General features: G+C 38.4%; 1 protein-coding gene across 1 annotated transcript in view; it reads right to left on the bottom strand.

Moving 5' to 3' along the window:
* Nucleotides 1-12,550: 12,550 nt before the first annotated feature.
* TMED7 (transmembrane p24 trafficking protein 7) overlaps nt 12,551-18,926 on the bottom strand; it is a 14,163-nt gene continuing 7,787 nt past the window's right edge. Inside the window, exon 3 of the mRNA XM_069087856.1 lies at nt 12,551-15,528. Within this exon, the coding sequence (XP_068943957.1) occupies nt 15,292-15,528 (237 nt within the window). The 3' untranslated portion in view covers nt 12,551-15,291. The remainder of the gene's footprint in view (nt 15,529-18,926) is intronic.

Genomic DNA, 18,926 nt, shown 5'->3' with positions numbered 1-18,926 from the left:
CAGCTGGGTGGCACACTGGGATGCGGGCCGGGAAGACTCATCTTCTGGGGTTCAAATCCGGCCCCAGACACTTCCCGGCTGTGTGACCCTGGAGAAATCATTTAACCCTTTCTGCCTCAGTTTCCTTATCTGTCAAATGAGCTAGAGAAGGAAATGGCAAACCACTCCAGTCTCTTTGCCAAGAAAGCCCCGAATGGGCTTCCGAAGAGCTGGACACAACAACGGAGGGGGAAAGAGAGAAAGAAGGAAGAGAAGAAATTTTTAAAAAGGACCATGTGAACTTTTATCCCCAAATCTTAAGTCTTTACACTTGTCAAACACAAAGTCATGATGTTTATTTGCTGTAAATTGTATATCTACTCTATTCCATTAATCTACCTTTCTATTTTTTAGCCAATACTGGATAGTTTTAATTATTACTGTCTTATAAATACAGTTTAAGATCTGGTATTGTTAGTTAAACTTCTTTGTTGTCGTTATTTCCTTTGTTATTCTTGACTTTTTGTTTTTACAAATGAATTTTGTTATTATCTTTCTAATTTGGTAAAACATTTTTTTTGGTAATTTAATTGGTATAGCGTGGAATGTATTAATTTATATATAATTTGCTTTTTAATTTATAGCTAATTTGCTTAGGTAAAATTGTCATTTTTATTATATTGGCCCTGCCTACCCATGAACAATTAATATCTCTCCAATTATTTAAATCTGATTTTATTTGAGTAAAAAGTTTTTTTTTTAATTTATAATTTTGTTTATATGGTTCCTGGGCTTGTTTTGGCATTTGTACTCCCAGGCATTTTACACTGTCTAGAGTTATTTTAAGTGGTAACCATGGGGGGGGGGGGAAGAGGGAGAAAAAATTAACATTATAATTTTGTCGCATATTTGAAAGGAATAGAAAATTGTGCATAGTAGATTAGCAGTTTCACGTACAATCATCTTTTTTTTTGTTGTACTGTTATGAAAATGCTTGTTTTGTTACATAAATTAACCATAAAGTAAACAAAAGGACTATATGGAAGAATTTTAGAAAAACTTTTATATATTTCATAGCTTTGCTTAGGGCCAACACTGATACTGCACTGATACTGCAACCGACAGGTAGGAATGATATATTCTTTTCATGAGAGATCTTCAAAATGTTTTCGTTTTCTCTTGTATCTTCTATTAGCAGAAGAGATTTCTTTTTGCTGTGATAAATGAGCTGTTCCCCTTCCCTTATGTTGGGGACTGTCTTTTTGTGGCTCAAAAGGAGAGAAAGGGAGAGAAGTTTCCATTGTTGATCATGTAAAGGAAAAAGTGATTTTTCTGAATGGGGCACTGACTTTTTGGAATGTTGGTAAATGAATTTTTAACTTTATGCATTTAGATGTGGGTGAGTGGTAGAAAACAGCTAATGACATATGTTTGAACTTTGGAATCCTTAGGTGAGAAACTTCAAATCAGATGCTCTAGAACAGTGGTGTCAAATTCAGTTGGAAAGTGATCCCTGGGGGTGGCCAGGTAGCACAGCGAGTAAGAGCACCGGCTCCAGAGTCGGGATGACCTGGGGATAGAATCCCGGGCTCAGATACTGAGCACCACACCCAGAAATAACTGGCCGTGTAACCTTGAGCAAGTTACTTTACCCCGATTGCTAAAAAAAAAAAAGTGATCCCTGTAGTTGCACATTGACTTAGAAAACCACAAGTCAAGATCATCTATGTTTTGTATCTTTAGATCAGAGAATTTCAGTCCTAGATGAACCTTAAAGATCATCCAGCCTGGTAGTATTACACTCAAACAGAAGAAGGAGTCATCAAACCATACGTAAGGAACCCTGAGGCTTGCACATTGACTTAAAAACCCCCCCACATATTAATGTTATCTATGTTCTGTTATATTTTTATTTATTTTATTACATATTTTCCAATTACATTTAATCTGGGAGTGTGGCCACAAGACCCATAGCCAGTGTGTTTTTACACTTCAGATCTAGCCCAATAACTTTTTTTTTTTTTTTTTTACAGATAAAGTAACTGAGAGTCAGGAAGGGGGAAAATGACTTGTCCAAAATCACACAGCTAGTAAAGAGTAGAGCCAAGATTCAAATTTAGGTCTTTTCATTACTCTGCATTGCCTCCCTTACAACTAGACTTAGGATCCAAAACTTTAAATTATCAAGAATTTAAAATTCATCTCTTGTTTTTTTTTAACTAAATTCATTTTTTCCCCTTAGTTGATAAGATAGGGAATAAATTTTACATATAGTGGCAGAAGCATGGAACTAGGAATCAGTAGATTTGGGGTCTATAGTTTTGGTTTTTTTTTTTTTTTATTAATTTGCATGACCTTGTGCAGGTCAAAGTCTCTGGGCTTCAATTTCCTCACATATAAAATGGGGAGTTTGAGCCAGATGACCTTTGAGATTCTTTCCAGCACTGAAATGCTGTGATTCTACATTTTAGCATGTGGTCCCTCACCTTGTTGCAAGACAGCAGCAGCAGCAGCAGCAGCTAACATTTATGCGCCAGGCATGTGCTAATAAGGGCTTTACAAATATTATCTCATTTGATAATGACTCCTCAGGCGTGGTTCACTGGCTCCCACTACTGGTCTTTTGGTCATCATTTTCACTCTAAGTTTCCCTAACTCAGTTCTGCCATGTTACACGTTGTCCCATATATTAACAATGCCCAATGTAACATGCCTGAAATATATCAATGTAACATGATTACATGTCACATGCGGCAGGTTTGTACATGTTATATCCAAGAGAAGGAAGCACCAACTTCTCTGTTATCCTTTTTGTAATGAGCAAACGTCTTAGATTCTAAGAAGGTTTTGACCATTGTTCATATCATGGAACCAAAAGTGCTTCAGTTTCCTTATCTATAAAATGGAAATAATAAGTAGCACTTAGTTCACAGGGCTGTTGTGAGACTCAAATGAGTTAACATATGCAGTGTGCTTTGCAAATGGGATTAAAATAACAAATTTTAAGTCTATGTAGTAAGACTGGACTTCTCAGCTTCCTGTTTCTCATCCCCATTTCCTGACAGAACCCCTACTTTCTAGCCTGGTCTCAAACACTTCAGAGCTGTGTGATCTGGACAAGTCCCTTACCCTTGGTCAATGCCCTCAGATGTAAAATGGGGACAATAATAACAGCACCCACCTCGTGGGGCTGTTGTGAGGATCAGGGGAGATATTTGTGGTGAGTGCAATGGGTGGCACATCCTGCCCAAGAGGACCTTGCCATCAGGGAGGTGATGCCATGACATGCAGTGAATTGGATTTAAGTGAGGGAGAGCTGTGCAGTCATCTGCCTCACTTTCTCCTCTGGGGTCATCTGGGTCCAGTGGCCAGATATAGACCATAGACCAATGACTGGCAATGGCCCAGGATGCAGTGGGAGACCTGGGCCTTTGGCACGGTATAAACACTTATTCTTTTCCCTTCCCCACTCCCTCTTCCCTTTCAGTTCCTGTCCTTAACGTCGGCCCTGATCAAGATTTATATTTCTTTTCCTTTTTTTTTTTTGTTCTTAGAACTTAGGAGGACTTTTTGTTCTCCTAAATTTCCCCTCCCCTTGGGGAACATGAAAATCTTGCTTTGAATGCCGTCTCCACCTTACCTGCTTCCCACTTTAGTTAAGAAGGTCCCAAAATTGTAGGCTGTAATGGTGGAAGGGAACATAGCAGCCATTTAATCCTACTGTGTCATTATATGTGCAGGAGAGGAGGTGTGTGGGCTCTATGTACACCTGACCTGCATGTCAAGTGATCCCGCACTGCCCTTAACTAAGCATTGCATTTTAGCTCATAGCCTGTTTTGGACATGTAATACATGATTTGTGCACCAGGTGGTGGTAGACTCAAGCTAGCAGACAAATCATTTCCTCTGTCTCTTAGTGCACCTGTCTAGACCTCTCTGGTGCACATAACGTGAGCCTTTCCAAAATTAGCAGTATCCCCACTGGCCTCCAGAAGACACTCATCCTTCAGACTCTTGAATTACTTCCCTTCCATACAGTTCCTTAGGACACAGTGGATGCTGTCCTAGGTTCAACAATTCCCTAAGGGTAGGAAATTGAAATACTACTCCAAGTTACTGTAAAATTATAGAGTCTATGGGACCCAGGTTTCTAGACAATCCAGGGGCTCTCCTAAATGGGAGAAAGAGTGCTGACCCTATGCTGGGTGCCTATAGGAGAGGCAAAATTGATATGAGAGCTTTGGAGAGGGTTTTTTTTTTTTCTTGAGACACATGAGGTTCTCAGGAAGGAGAAAAGGAAAGGTGTGTGTGTGTGTGTGTGCGCGCGCGCGCGCGTGTGTATGAACTGGTATCTCTCCAGTCTCGGGGGACATTCATTACATGCCATCCCAAGCTCTGTAGTTTAGCTCACCTGGATTTCACACACCCGCACCCGCACCCCCTCCACTCTATCTCCCATCTCCATGCCTTTACACTTGCCATCTTCCATGCCTGGAAAGCCCTCCTTCCTTTCCTCTGCCTCAGAGACACCTTCTCCTCCTTTAGGATAGCTCAGCACCGTCTTCTTCATGGAGCTCCTTCCTTTATTTCCCAATTGCTGGTGCCCTCCCTCCCTTATATTTAAAAAGTCTGTGTACGTTGTGTTCATCAACTTCATGTTTTTATGCTACACGTTATTTTTATGTACTCCTCTCCCCCATTAGAACGTAAGCTCATTCTTTGTATTGTATTCCCAGAACCTAGCATAGTGCTGTGCGCGCAGTAAGTGCCCAACAAATAGTTCTGGTTCAACTGGATGGATTTCAGAGTGATGCTGGAAGAAAGATCCACCCCCCCGGCCTTGGCTAAGCTCGTCCGTACTCCATTAGAAGTCAGTTCTCAGCCCTCCCAAGGACTGCTTCTGATTACAGTAGGAAGAGGCTCAGGATGACCCATTGCCAAACCAAGAAGTTAAATTCAAAAGCCTCCTGCAAAAAACCCAGGCAGACTCCTATGAACTCATGCAAAGTCAAGGGAGCAGAGCTGGGAGAACATTGTACACAGTAGCAGCAACATTGTAAGGATAGTCTGCTGTGAGACTTGGCCGCTCCGATGAAGGCAATAATCCAAGAGAATTCTAAAGGACCCAGGATGGAAAGTGCTATCCACCTGAAGGGAGAGAACTGATGAATTCTCAATGGAATTCAGTTGAAACATACTTTTTTTTCTTGTTGTTTTGGTCTGTTTTTGTTTTTTTGGGAGCATGGCTAATACAGAAATGTTTTGCAAGGCTTCGCATTTGTAATTGATATGAAATTGCTTTCCTTCTCAAGGAGTAGGAGAAGGGCTGAAGAGAAGGAGAGAATTTGGAATTCAAAATTGAAAAAAGATTTTTAAAATTTTTTTCATGTAATTGGGAAATATCTAATGAGATGAAAATATAATTTAAAAAATAAAATATACACACATCTGACAAAAAAAAAAGCCTACTGCCTCTTGATTGTATTTTGGACATGTAAGCCTAAGTCCCACCTTCCATATCTCTACATGTTCCCAAGGTCCAAATAGAATGTCAAACCTGAAATCTTTTTTCCAAGGGCAGAGGAAGAGGAAATAGGAACCTCTCTTTCACCAATGTCTCACACTTCTTCCTGTCAGGACTTCTGGTGGCCTTCTCTGTACCTTAAAACATAAAATACCATTGAAGAAACACCTGGCACATTCGTATAAAGAAATAGAAGTTTAAAAAGGGAATGTGGCTTGCTTGTTAGCATGACGGTTTGCAGTTATAATGCTGGGATTCAAACCTAAGCTCTCTGATTCCAAATTCAGGGCTCCTTCCAATGTCACCGTGATTCTTCTTAGTCAGTTTCCCCATAAATATCCTGTGTTATTATTATTATTTTTGCCTTTTGGAGGGCAATTGGGATTAAGTAACTTGCCCAAGGTTACAGGGCTAGTTTCTTTGTGTGGGTGTTAAGTGTCTGAGGCTGGAACCAAGCCCTGCTAACTCTGGGCTGGGGCTTTACTCACCACCTAGCCACCCCATATTCTATGTTCTTTTAATTATAATGTACTGCTTTATATTTGTGTAGTCTCCAAAGTCCTATAGGACTGCAAATATCTGGTGGCAAAATTTTGCTAGAGTACTGGGATACGAGGCATGCTTTGGAGTGGGAACATTAAGTATAGCACAGGATACGTATTTCTCAACACTTAGTACGTTGTTGGGAGCTCAATAATTAACTGTCCCCAGCCTCCTATTCCAATCTACTTAGAAACAAAAAGATGCCTTAAATCACTGACTATTTGAAATTAAGGTATATTTGTAACCCACTCAGTACATGATTCAGGATCATAGAATCCCAGATTTTAAAAGGATCTTAGAGATCATCCAAACTTTTTTTTGGAAGGCAGGGAAATAAGTGACTTGCCCAAGGTCACACAGCTAGTTTGTGTGTGTGTGAAGTGTCTGAGGTCATATTTGAACTCAGTTCCTCCTGCCTCCAGGGTTGGAGCTCTATTCACTGAGCCACCTAGCTGCCCCCCAAGCTTTTTTCTGTTTAACATCTCTGACAAGTTGTCTTCTGTGTCTGCTTAAACCTCACCCCCTACCAGGGAACTCATTACTTCAGTAAGACAGTCCATTCCATTTTCAGATAGCTCTAATTATTAGAACTTTTAAAATGTTATCATTCACTCTTCTAAAAAAACAACAAAAATGGGTATCATCACCTTACTAGCCCTCTAAATGGTTAAAAATAGCTAGCACGGTGTTCTCTCTCACTCCCTTCCCCACCCTGCCCTTGTCTTTTCTTTGCCAGGTTCTTAGGCCTCTAGGTGTTTGTTTTTTTCAGTTACTCCTCCTGATACAAATGCTTTCCTGGTCATCCTCTCCTCTGGATATGTACCTGTCCTTCACAGCTGCAAAGGTGGAAGGGACCCAGAGACAGTCTAGTCTCCGAGTGTACTTCAACATCAATCTCCTTAACAATATCCTGACAGTCGGAAGTCATTGAACATATGAATATCCATTCTCCTTTCTCCTTCTAGGCTCAGCTTGCATGGATCAGGGTGGGAAGGTAGTAGACTGGGCTAGGGCCCCCCAAGTTTATAGGCTACTAGGCCTCAGATACCGGTTTGTCCCTTACAATATGCCAGGCACTATGCTAATCACTGGGAATACAAATACAAACAAAAAGACAGTCCCTGCCCTCAAGGAGTTTACTCTCAAGAGTGACTTTTGGGGCTTTTTATAATTAGTCTCTATCCTACACTTGAAAAACACGATCCCCTGTAATTCCTCAAAATGAATGCGTCCCTCATAAGCAGACCAGTCTCACCTCCAAACCTTTGTTCATTGTGGTCCCACTTCTTGGAAAAAGACTTCCCCCATTCTCTCCCAAACAGACCCAAAATATTCTACCTCAAGTGACTTATGTCTTTGTCCTGTATAATTTGCATTCTATCCATTCAGTTTGATAGTCCTATTTTTGTTCAGTCGTTTTCAGTTGCATCTGACGCTCTGTGACCCCATTTGGCGTCTTCTTGGCAAAGATATTGGAGGGGTTGCCATTTCCTTCTCCAGCTCATTTTACAGTTGAGGGAACTGAGGCCATATCTGAACTCAGGAAGGTTAGTCTTCTGGACTCCATTATTCCCTGTACCACCTTGCTGCCCGATAGTTATGTATATATTTTATCTCCCCATATGTAGGTTCCATGGAAATCCTTACTCCCCAGCACAAGACTCATCCTGCAAACTCTTAGACGAGGGCATGTGCATGCCATCTCCCAAAGGGATCACATGGAAGTTCTGCATGCGCAGTTTTGGTTTCACTGATACAGAGAAAAGAAACGGCCAATTCAAGTTCTCATCTTCAGTTGTTGCAGCTGTGTGAGAAGCAGTGTGGCTGAGCTAGTCTGGAGCCAGAGAGAGCTGGGTTTAGGCTCCACTGCAATAAGTAACCTTTGGCAAACTGTTTTTAACTTTTTCTGTCCCCTGGGCCAGAGCTGTCAAACTCAAATAGAAATGGCCTCTAACGTGTACATAAGGCTCCCCACAGGCTGTATATTGACTTAGAAAACGTCATATTCACATGATCTATAGCTTATTTTGTTAAATATTTTTCAACTACATTTTAATCTGATGTTAGGCGTTCTTAGCACTGTTCCTGGACAGGATGCCAGTGGCCGTGTTTGACACTTCTGTACTAAGCAACTCTCTAATGCTTTTTGACACTTCACAAAATCATTGGGTACCTAATTTAACCTTTACCTGCAAAAGAATCCCCACCTCCCTCAACCAACACACCAACCTTTGCCTGAAGAGAGGGGAAACCAGCTACCTTCCAAAGTGCCCCTTTTTACTTTTGGACAGCTCTATTAAGATTATTCTTTATATCTATTATATATTGATGATATCACTTATACATTTATATTTAAATCCATATTAAAATCTATCTTGTATCCATATACTTCTAACCTTTCATGAATGTTCCTTACACCAAACCTCAATTCACCTCTTTGCCACTATTTTATCCAAAGATCAGTTGTTTCCTAATCCTTCCTCCACATGACAGAACTTCAAATATCCCCTAGTCACCAAGTACTAGACAAAGCTGTCTGTGCTCCTTACCTTCACTTCCTCACTCAACCCATTATAATCCAGTTTACCATAAAACTCAACTGAAACTGTAATGCCAAGCAAAGGCAACTTCCCAAGGTTCAAAATACCAGCATAGCTGCTCTCCATTTTATTCAGTGACAAATTAAGAACAGAGAAAATAAAGAATGTAGCATAATTCAAAATACAACATTCATCAAGTCTAATTTGATAATTCCCAAGTACTACTCCACCCTTAGGCAGTACATTCGTTTAGTCAATCATAAAACCCCTCTTCTCAAATGGAGGTTAGTTTCCAATCATAAGCAAAGTACATTCATTTGGTCAGTCCCAGAGCACAAAAAAGTAAAAAACCCTTGGATCACAACTGAATAGGCCATCTACCCCAGAGTTACAACAAGGTTAAGCACAGCATTTAATACCCAAAGAGAGGTCTTTTCTTCATCTTGACCCAAGGCAAGTTCTCAGCAATCTTTGTTCCTGGGAAGACAAAGCTTAGCAAGGCCACAAGATACAATGCCAATGTCCTCATTAATTCATTCTCTGTCTGCATAACAGTCCTAGGACCCCTGAAAACATTAGCAAAACCCTCTTCCAGGATTTCTGTAAACATACAACAAGAAAATCCTTCTTCATGGCTTCTGAACCAACAGCAAGGTTCCAGAACTTCTGCAACAACAGCACTGTCCTTCACCAGGGGAGGAATCTGGCAAAACAACATCAAAACAAAGTACCAGCATAATAGCCATGTCTCCTCAGTCCTTGGCAGCTCTGGGTGGCAGCTCTCAAAAGTCCTGGGCAGTTCAAACTAGCCCTCAGCAATCCTCTCCTTCTCTGCCTCCAAGATGCTGCTTCCAAAAAGTTCTTCTGACTCTCTGCTGGTGCCTCTCAAAATTCACATCTCCAGTTCCTCCCAGTTCAGTCCTCTCTTTTCACGTCAACAAGTCCATCCCACAAGTGGGATTCACAAGCTCTGGGTTTTAACACAATCAATCCGAAAACCAAGCCAATACAGGGGGAGCTTTAAATTCCATTACTATTACACTGTTCTAGTCACTGATCTCTTTAAAAAAGATTTTATCATGTTTTTTACAGTGTCGTGTTCCCTCTGTATCTCCCCTCCCAGTGAACTATTCCTTATAATTAAAGAAAAATTGCAAAACTAATCAATACATTGAAAAAAACCCATGGCATGATATGTAATATTGTACATCCATACACCTCTCATCTCTGCACAGGAGCAGGGGGAGGCCCAATGACCTTTTAATGCTAAATCTGTCATCTTACTTGATCTATTATATCTGTTGAACACTTTCTCTTTTCCACATAAAACTCTGCTCCCTAAGCTTTCAAATTTTTCAAGTGTTTTCTGTTCCTTGTGTCTTTCTATCTGATGGATCCTTCAGTTGAATTATAACCCACAGCTGTCATCTAGGGGCACTGCAAAGTTCCAGTGCCTGATATCAGAATGCCATCCACAAACAGGAGCTTCTGGAATATTATACCATTTAATGGGGATCATTATTGTATTTGGACTCATCAAAGCAATATGTTTCTCATGTCTCCTGGTTTCATAAAACAGCTGAAAAAAGTCGTTGTATCCTTCAAAGACTTTTGACCATGACACACATGGGCAATGCCTTCCTGGGTTAAGCCCTGAGTAAACTGCTAAGGATTAAAAAAATAGACAGCACTTCAGCTTTGGTGAAGGCTTATATATTCTACATTATATGTTCTCAAGGCCAGTAAGAAATATGCTTTTCCAAAATAACATACCCATAAGCCCATTTGGCACTCACTTTGTACAAAACTGAAACATGCCAATGTAAGCATGCACAAAGTCCCACCAACTCCTTCAAGGTTTATATACTTAATGGAATGGTCAGCACAACCTTTGGTTTAATTATACAGGATGTTTTTGTAAAAAGCATTGTTAAAACCACATGTAAAAGAGAAGTATCAGCTTGGAGGCACTTGCACACAGTGGAGTTTTAAATACTCTTTTCACAAGTTACTTTTTCGGTTCTGTAACTGCCTGGAGTGCCTGGCACAAAGTGGCGTACTCATACTTGCTGAATGAGAGAACGCATCATAACTTACGAATGCAGGCGCTGCCTGACTCAGGATAAAGCAAACAAACACTGTTTCAATTGAATGGCGGAACAAGTGGCCTAGATGAGGTCATGGGTACCTTTCCCTCCCCTCCTGCCATGGCTTGGGATCTGTAACCTCCCATTCACTGTTACCTTGAAGATAGGTTCTCACCCGTCCAGTTTGGTGATACAATGAAATAACCCAGATAGTCTGAACATACCTTCTCTCCGAATTATATCCCAAGACACCACTGGTAGCTGCTTTCCTTATGAATCTGAGTGAAAGTTATTCACATTTACACTGGATTTGCAAAAAGAACATTTCAATGAAGGCAATTCCTAAAATAGGGACCCCTTTCTAACATTTACCATTGCCATCAGTCATACACAACTCCCCAGAAAAACCTCCAAAAGGTATATGCTGGTAATAGGAGGACAGCAAGGAAGTAAAAAACATCCGTTTCAGTGAGAGCCCAAGAGCAAATGCTGTTTGGAAGTAACATGACACAATGGCAATGTGGCAGGTAGTCAGGCAGCTCAGGAGGGGTCCTCTGGAGAAACAAGCAGACACCTCGCAAAGCAAGGATAAAAACGGAAAACTGCATTCCCTGTTAGAACGGTAGAGTTCTGAGTCAGCAGTGTGTGTCACCAGATCTATGTAAGCTAAGTAAACAAATGCCTACTTGCATTATTTTCTGCCACAAGGTGACCATCTATTAGCTTGTAAAGGGGTTGTGACCCATGTGTGTCCAAGATACAATCCAAGATCAGCTTTATCCCTTGAAGCACTTCTCTTGCCTTTTTTTTTGGGAGGGCAATTGGGGTTAAGTGACCTGACCAAGGTCACACAGCTAGTTTTTCGTGTCAAGTGTCTGAGGCCAGATTTGAACTCACTGTGCCACCTAGCTGCTCCTAAAGTACTTCTCCCCACTATTACTAAGCAGTAACTTAAGTTTACTTAAATAAAATCACACAGATAAACAAGACTTTTCAACTCAATAGTGGAACAGGTGGTCCAGAGAAATTATTTCCACTTACAATTAGAAAATCTTGGTTATGGAATAAATGCAAAAGGAATTTTACTGATCAGCAGAAAATTAGGTCTGCAGCAACATAAACAAGTATAAAAAAACAAGGGTCCTTGGCTTAAAAGAAGCCAAGAATTTTTGCTTCCTTTTTTTAATAATGAAAATAGACAGAAGGTAAGTTTAGCCTTATAATGAACAGATATCTATCACAAAGTAGGGCTTAAATTAGGCAAGATCTGAGATCCAGATCCCTTTTAAAATAGGGATAAATAAAAGGAAAAATGCTGAAAAAAGGTAGAGAGGTGGGAAAATACAAAGCTTGTTTGGGGGAAGTAAGAGACTCAATTTGGCTAGAAATGGACTTCTGAATGGCAGAATAGCAAAAGAAGTTTCAGCTATCAGTGTCAATAAACACAGATTTGGGGACAATGGCTCCTCCGACAAGGCTTTTTTGCAAGAGGGAAATAAGATCAAAAAAGGTAAATAAGATTCAGTTTTGTGGAAGGTCTTGATTGCCAGGCTAATAAATTTATATTTTATCCTGTAGTATGAAGGAAAAAGAGTAAAAGCACAAACAAGCAAGTATGCTGCTTATGCAGGGAGTAGAGTACCAGCCTTGGAGTCAGGAGGACCTGAGTTCAAATCTGGCCTCAGACACTTAACACAAAAACTAGCCATGTGACAATGGGCAAGTCACTTAACCCCAACTGTCCTCCAAAAAGCAAAACAAAACAAAACAAAAAAACCCAAACCAAAACAAAAAAAAACCCAAGTCTATATTCCATTAAGTTTCAATATTTAAGATTTTTTTAAGTTTCAAATTATGTGTCAGGAATGAGTGAAGACAGGTTTTTAAAAAAGCTTTTATTTTACATGACACTAGCACAATCCTTCGGAAACAATATCTGTTTAATTCAGAAGTTGTTCCTGCCTGTCCCAAACTAAACCAAAAAAAGCCACTAAATCATATTCATATATTAATTTGTTTTAATTTTTCCAAAACAATATTCAAAGGATCTGCTTTGTTTCATTCAAACTATAAATGTTATACATTTACAAACTAAAACAGGAACTGACAATACACAAGGATTTAAACAAATTTTTCAAAGAATAGTTTTTAAAAATTGTTTTTCAGTTCATTGTATGCAAAGTTTAATATTGTCAAGTTTTGGGTGACCTTTTTGAATCACATACCACTACCACTTCTTTTAACACAAAAATGTTTAGATTTTATCAGCAAAACAATATTTTAAGATGTTTACTTAGCAAGTTGACATTTTAGCATATAAACTTGTATATTAAATCCCTTTCCATTAACTACTTAAAAAAATATATACAACTATGAATGTTTAAATATGCATCCTGTGCCATGTGTCCAAAGCAAACATCTGGGAATTTTCAAACTATTAGGGTAAGTTGAAAGGATGAAAGAACTGGCTTCAAATTTTTCTTTATGACTCAACAGACCACGCATTTTTAGTGGGAGGAAGAAAAAACTGTTCAATTAGCATGTGTCTCTATATAGAGTATTTTTTAATATACATATGCACACATACAAATCAGGAAAGTAAACAAACATCAAAAATTAACTTATTAGCTTAAATATTTTGTGGACCAAGTCTTGGTGTTTTTAAGCACTTTAAATTTTGTTGTTCTCCAAATATAATAGGAAGAAAAATGCTGGTTTCGTAAAATTTAGTATATTTCAGTATTTTAAACAATAAACATTTTTAGGGGCACAAATTAAATGATTCTGGTCTTATGACAAACCTGAAATATTCTGGTACCTTACTGCTCCATATATACTGCCTAATAAAAGACCTGAAGGACAGAACAGAGTAGCAATATGAAAAGGACCTATTAAAGTACACCTATGCTTTTGTCAATTGCATTAATATTATGCACAGGATATTCCCTACGTTGAAATCAAATCTGAATCAAGTCTAAATATCTGCACCACACTTCCCATGAACAAACCTACAATTTTAGATCTCTGTTCAAATCTTGTTACATGCAATTCTGTTTTGCTCTGAAAAATCTTAAACTTAAGAATTTAAATCACGCAAGATTCATTTAGCAAATGCTTTTACTTTGTTGTGAAAGTTAACTTCAACAGCAACTTTTTCTCATCTCAGAAAAAAAGAAAAACTTGCTGGAAATGTGTTTGTATTAAAAAAGTTCTCAGAATTAAGAATCGGCAATTTCTGGTCAATGATGGTAAAGTGACTGACTAGAAATGCTGTCCAGTAAGTACTCTTTAATATCAGATGTCACAGAGATTCAATGATCACATTTTTGGTACAGCACACATTCTCATACAAAGCCACAGGGGAACAAACAACTTTTTTTATCTAACATCAGAAAAATGTTTTAACTGTTTGTAGAATTTTTGGCTTAGCATTATAGACATAGAGGAAACTAATCTTAATGAGAGTTTTGATTTACACAAGATAAGGATATTTTCCCGTTTCAAAGAAAAATGCCCTTGGCAGCTCAATAAAAGTATGTAATACAACATCTACTGAAGGCTGAAATCAATGCAAACCACTTACTAGAATGAAAAAATAACACATAAAACACTTTGAATACCTTTTTTGTCACTGTTTCATGACCAAAAACCAAATATAAACAATTGTGGCTCCAGTTCTAAGTTCAAGGGGAAAAAAGTATCATTGCCTAACATGACTAAATGTACAGCATTGTGTAATGCTAATAATGAAAATGTCAAATTAGCTTTTAAATAGTTCAAAGAATTGCAATAAATTGATATAGCTAAAATCAAGGTAGTCATAGATGGAGAAAGCCAGTCATTATAAAGGCAAGAGAATATGCTAATATAGAAATTGTGATGTTTGTGGCAAAGTTGTCAAAAGTTCTCCCTAACTACAGACAGCTCTATTATCTCTCAGTGTCTTCAATCAAAATCTCTAAGGTTTCAATTCTACAATTACTGAAAAAACTCATTGCTTTTATAGTTTTATAAACTATAGAATGAGTATAAAACCTGTTACTTTAAAGGCAACTGAATAACAATTTGTACCATGATGTATCAACTCAAAACTGAATAAAAATCATGTAACTATGACGACTTTTTTAATAACAAATCAAAAGTGCAGTACAGGGCTGAGCCTACAATTTATCACACTAGTTTAAAAGACAAAAATTCACGCCTAAACTACTGAAAGGGCTGTTTTCTTCCTCCACAATATTACTCATCTTTAAAGGAAACGAAGGAATTAAAACATCAGCTCCCCATGACAGAAGTAGTCTTACTGATCAGAAAGAATCAACATGACAAAGTTTAGAGTGATAAGAGTGAATACAAACAACTGTGGAAAGGGTAGAACATTTGTGTCGGATATTTAACATGAAAAACTTCAAACAATTTCTGAAGTTTTTCAACTTTTTCAAATAAAAAGGTGTCCTTTCCCATGGTTTAGGGATATATGTTGCATTTTCCTCACAACGAATGTAAGGGGGTAAAGAGGTTTTTAAAATATTGCCAATATTGAGTTCTTCGGTACCTATTATTAATTGGAGAACAGCAACATTACGGATGTATAGTGGATCAATTCTCAAAACACTAGTTATGATCCAACACGGGTTGTAGTGGTTCTTTTATCTGAGAAAAAGCTTTTCAGAAGAAATACCTGCCCTATGCTAACAACAAGAAGAATGATGGCTTCTCCAACTGACCAATAGGCTACTCTTGTATTTAGATCTTCGGCCCGGCTGCGTCCTTGAGCTTCTCTTAGTCGGAAATGAGTCTGGTAGTCGATGACAGACTTCAAAGCTTCGTGAATTGAAACACAAGCAGATTCCATCTAGATAGAAACATTTTGTGTTAGCCTTGCTAATAGTTTACTTTCAAATATATTTCCTTTTAGGAGGAAAAATTTTTCTTTTCCCATTAATCCTAAAAATGATAATCTTTGTATCATTTTTAGTAAATTCTCTTTTTGCCAAAGAAAGGCAATCCTACTGAATATCCTAGGAGAGGCACTGTAGGGTGGTAGTCTGAAGTTAGAAAGTATTAAATATCATCTTTGACACTAGCATGTGAGCAACGGGAAATTATTTGTCCTACGTTTTAGTTTCTTTATCTGTAAAGTGGGTGTACAGTAACTACATCTCAAGGTTCTTATGGAGAGCAGACAAAATGTTAATCACTTCACAAAGCTTAAAGTTCTATAAAAAAAACCCCAGTTATTATTGTATACAGAGACATTTGATTTTTAAGTTAAACATGTTGTTTCCCCAAATTATAGACAACCACTTTCTTCTACTACTGCCAATACCACGTTTATCCTTTGTTTTTGAAGAGGACCAATGATATCTTGACTTTTATGTGAATTGAATTTAAGTGAGGCAAAGTTGACCTCCCAGGTTCCTGCTTTATTCTGCTGTAACTGCTGCTGGACTCAATGGACACACCATATGGGCTGCGTAGGGAAGGTGTTCAACGGTTAAGTACTCATTCTGGCTTCAGTGTTGTACCCCTTATGAAGTAGGGGGCTGCAGCGGGCTACTACTGGGGTCCCAAGATGGGAGAGGAAACATATCAGCCTGGGAGAACTTTAAGCTAGGGAGTAAAACTCCAGGCCTGCTTTTATGGGGGAAAACTTGGGGGTAACACTGGCTCAGCTTCAGCAGGGCGAGTTCAGGGAACACGCTAACACTGAAGTTTTTGTTGTTTATTTAAAAATGATAAAAATAATAGATGTTAACAAGATACAAACTTGGTAAAGCCTTATATGTCAAGCCCTGCATTTTATTTCACGGTAAATCTACTAATTTTTTGTCATGATTGTTGATTAAACCAGCTCTTTTTTTTTTGACAGGGTATAACTCACTTCACTGAATCTACCTCCTAGTTTGCGATGGTTATTCTCCTTCACTTAAAGAGAAACCAGAATCTTCAAGTTTTAGATTATTTCATATTTTAAAGAGTGAAACATGAACTTATAACGCCTAGCATATTACAATGATCAACATTCTCCGCTATTTAAAAGCTTAGTAAGGGTGGAGTACAAAAATCTGTTACAATACTATTTTTTCTATTATATATCTTGCATTAAGGGAACTTAAAATTCAAATCAAATGCCATGATCTACTTAAGTTTTTTCCTGATCTCCTACCTACAACTGCTCCCAAATTAACTTTTATTCTGTACATACTTATCTCCTCTGATGGAATACAAGTTCTTTGAGGGCAGGGATGGTTTCCATGTTTTTTCTCCCCCAAATGTGTCCCAAGCACCTAATACATAATAGGCACTGGATACATGCTTGATGATTATACATCCATCGCTATAGAAGCAATGTGGAATAATGGAATAGCTAAGCTTGGAGTTAAGATCTGGGTTCAAACATTACCTCTGACACCAGCACTGTGACCCCTGGCAAGTTCCCGGATCTCTATGAACCTATTAAATCATATGTGGGTTCTGATCTGTGGTGGTTGAGGAAAATTTTATGTGAATTGAATTTAAGAGGAAATCACAGATCTTTTATTTGTGACTATATTGATGTACTGATATAAATAGAAGCTGAATTAGCTCAATCAAATAGTAGTTTTGGATACTAAATAAAATGAACTTTTACAAATGGTAGGTTCATTTAATTTTTTAAAATTTCTGTACTTTTCAACTTGGTAAAGCCTTATATACCAAGCCTTGCATTAAGCAGAATGAGTTAAGAATTGGGCATTAAAAAGAAAAAAAAAAAAAATAAAAAATTTCAAATATTTTTTCAATAATTAAATTTTTTTAAAAAAAAACATTCTTTTAAAAAAATTGTGAGTTCCAAACTATCTTCCTTCCCTCCTCTCTCAATGAGAAGGTAATGTGTAGTCATGCAAAACTTAGTTCCATATTAGTCATTTTGTGAAAGTAAACACAAACAAAAAAACCCCAAGAAAAATAAAGTAAAAAAAAAAGGAATTCTTCAATCTGTATTCAGACTCCATCACTTCTTTCTCTGGAGGTGGATAGTTTTTTCATTATAAGACCTTAAGAGTATTTTTTTGTATTTCTAAAGACTGGCTCACAAAATCTATTACAAATACCTGTCCTCTTCACTGGGAATTTACAAAGGAGGAAGTGATGTGAAATTAAAAACCCTTCATCTATAATTTAGGCTTCTTTTCTGATATTTATTTCCTATTCTGAAGGAGAACAGTGAATTATACCTACTATCCTCATACTATTTTTTTTTTTTTTGGTAAGCAATCGGGGTTAAGTAACTTGCTCAAGGTTACACGGCCAGGTGTTTCTGGGTGGTGCTAAGTATCTGAGCCCGGGATTCGATCTCCAGGTCTTCTCAACACTGGAGCCGGTGCTCTTACTCGCTGTGCTACCTGGCCGCCCCCATACTATTTGTTTTTTAAAGCAATTGGGGTTAAGTAACTTGCTCAAGGTTACCCGGCCAGTTATTTTTGGGTGTGGTGCTGAGTGTCTGAGCCTGGATTCGATCCCAGGTCTCCTGAGTCTGGGGCCGGTGCTCTTACTCACTGCGCCACCTGGCCGCCCCTCCTCATACTATTTTACCATATACTTTCTTTCCCAGTCTTTCTAGTCCTTCTTCACAAGGTTCTGTTTCAGATCCTTTAATGATTTTAACTCCTCAATATTTTGATTACGTTGCAGAGCACAGTAAGAAAGATGGTTTCAGGGCAGCTAGGTGGCACAGTGAATAGAGCACTGGCCCTGGAGTCAGGAGGACCTGAGTTCAAATGCAGCCTCAGATACTTAACACAAAAACTAGCTGTGTGACCTTGGGCAAATCACTTAACCCCAATTGCCCTCCCCCCAAGAAAGATGGTTTCAGAGAAACCACAGAGACCTTTATGAGCTGATGCAGAGTGAAGTGAGTAGAATCAGGAGAACAATTTATACACTTTTTTGGATAGGGTCAAGGCGGTAATTTGTTTTACTTGACTATGCATCTATTACAAGGGTTTTCTTTCTTTTCCCTAATGGGAAGAGAGGAGGGAAGATGGGTGAGAGAGAGAAAAGACATGTTTGTTAATTCAAAAAAAGTTAACTGAAAAAGTTACAAGGCATAGTATTATGATAGCGGTCTGATTAATGTTAAATAGAATGTAACAATTTTCTTTTTATCTCTTACAGGTTATACTTGTACATTTCTGCCTCACCTGAGGCCACCATGGTGGTAAGTTCAGCCTTTCTTCTTCAAATATGCATGCCCCCCCCCCCCAATTC

Source organism: Petaurus breviceps, unplaced genomic scaffold (genome assembly GCF_028583685.1).
Source record: "Petaurus breviceps papuanus isolate PSGF00001 unplaced genomic scaffold, PetGlider_PUasm1.0 183, whole genome shotgun sequence".
NCBI lineage: Eukaryota > Metazoa > Chordata > Mammalia > Diprotodontia > Petauridae > Petaurus > Petaurus breviceps.
This window is presented reverse-complemented; position numbering and strand designations above follow the sequence as displayed.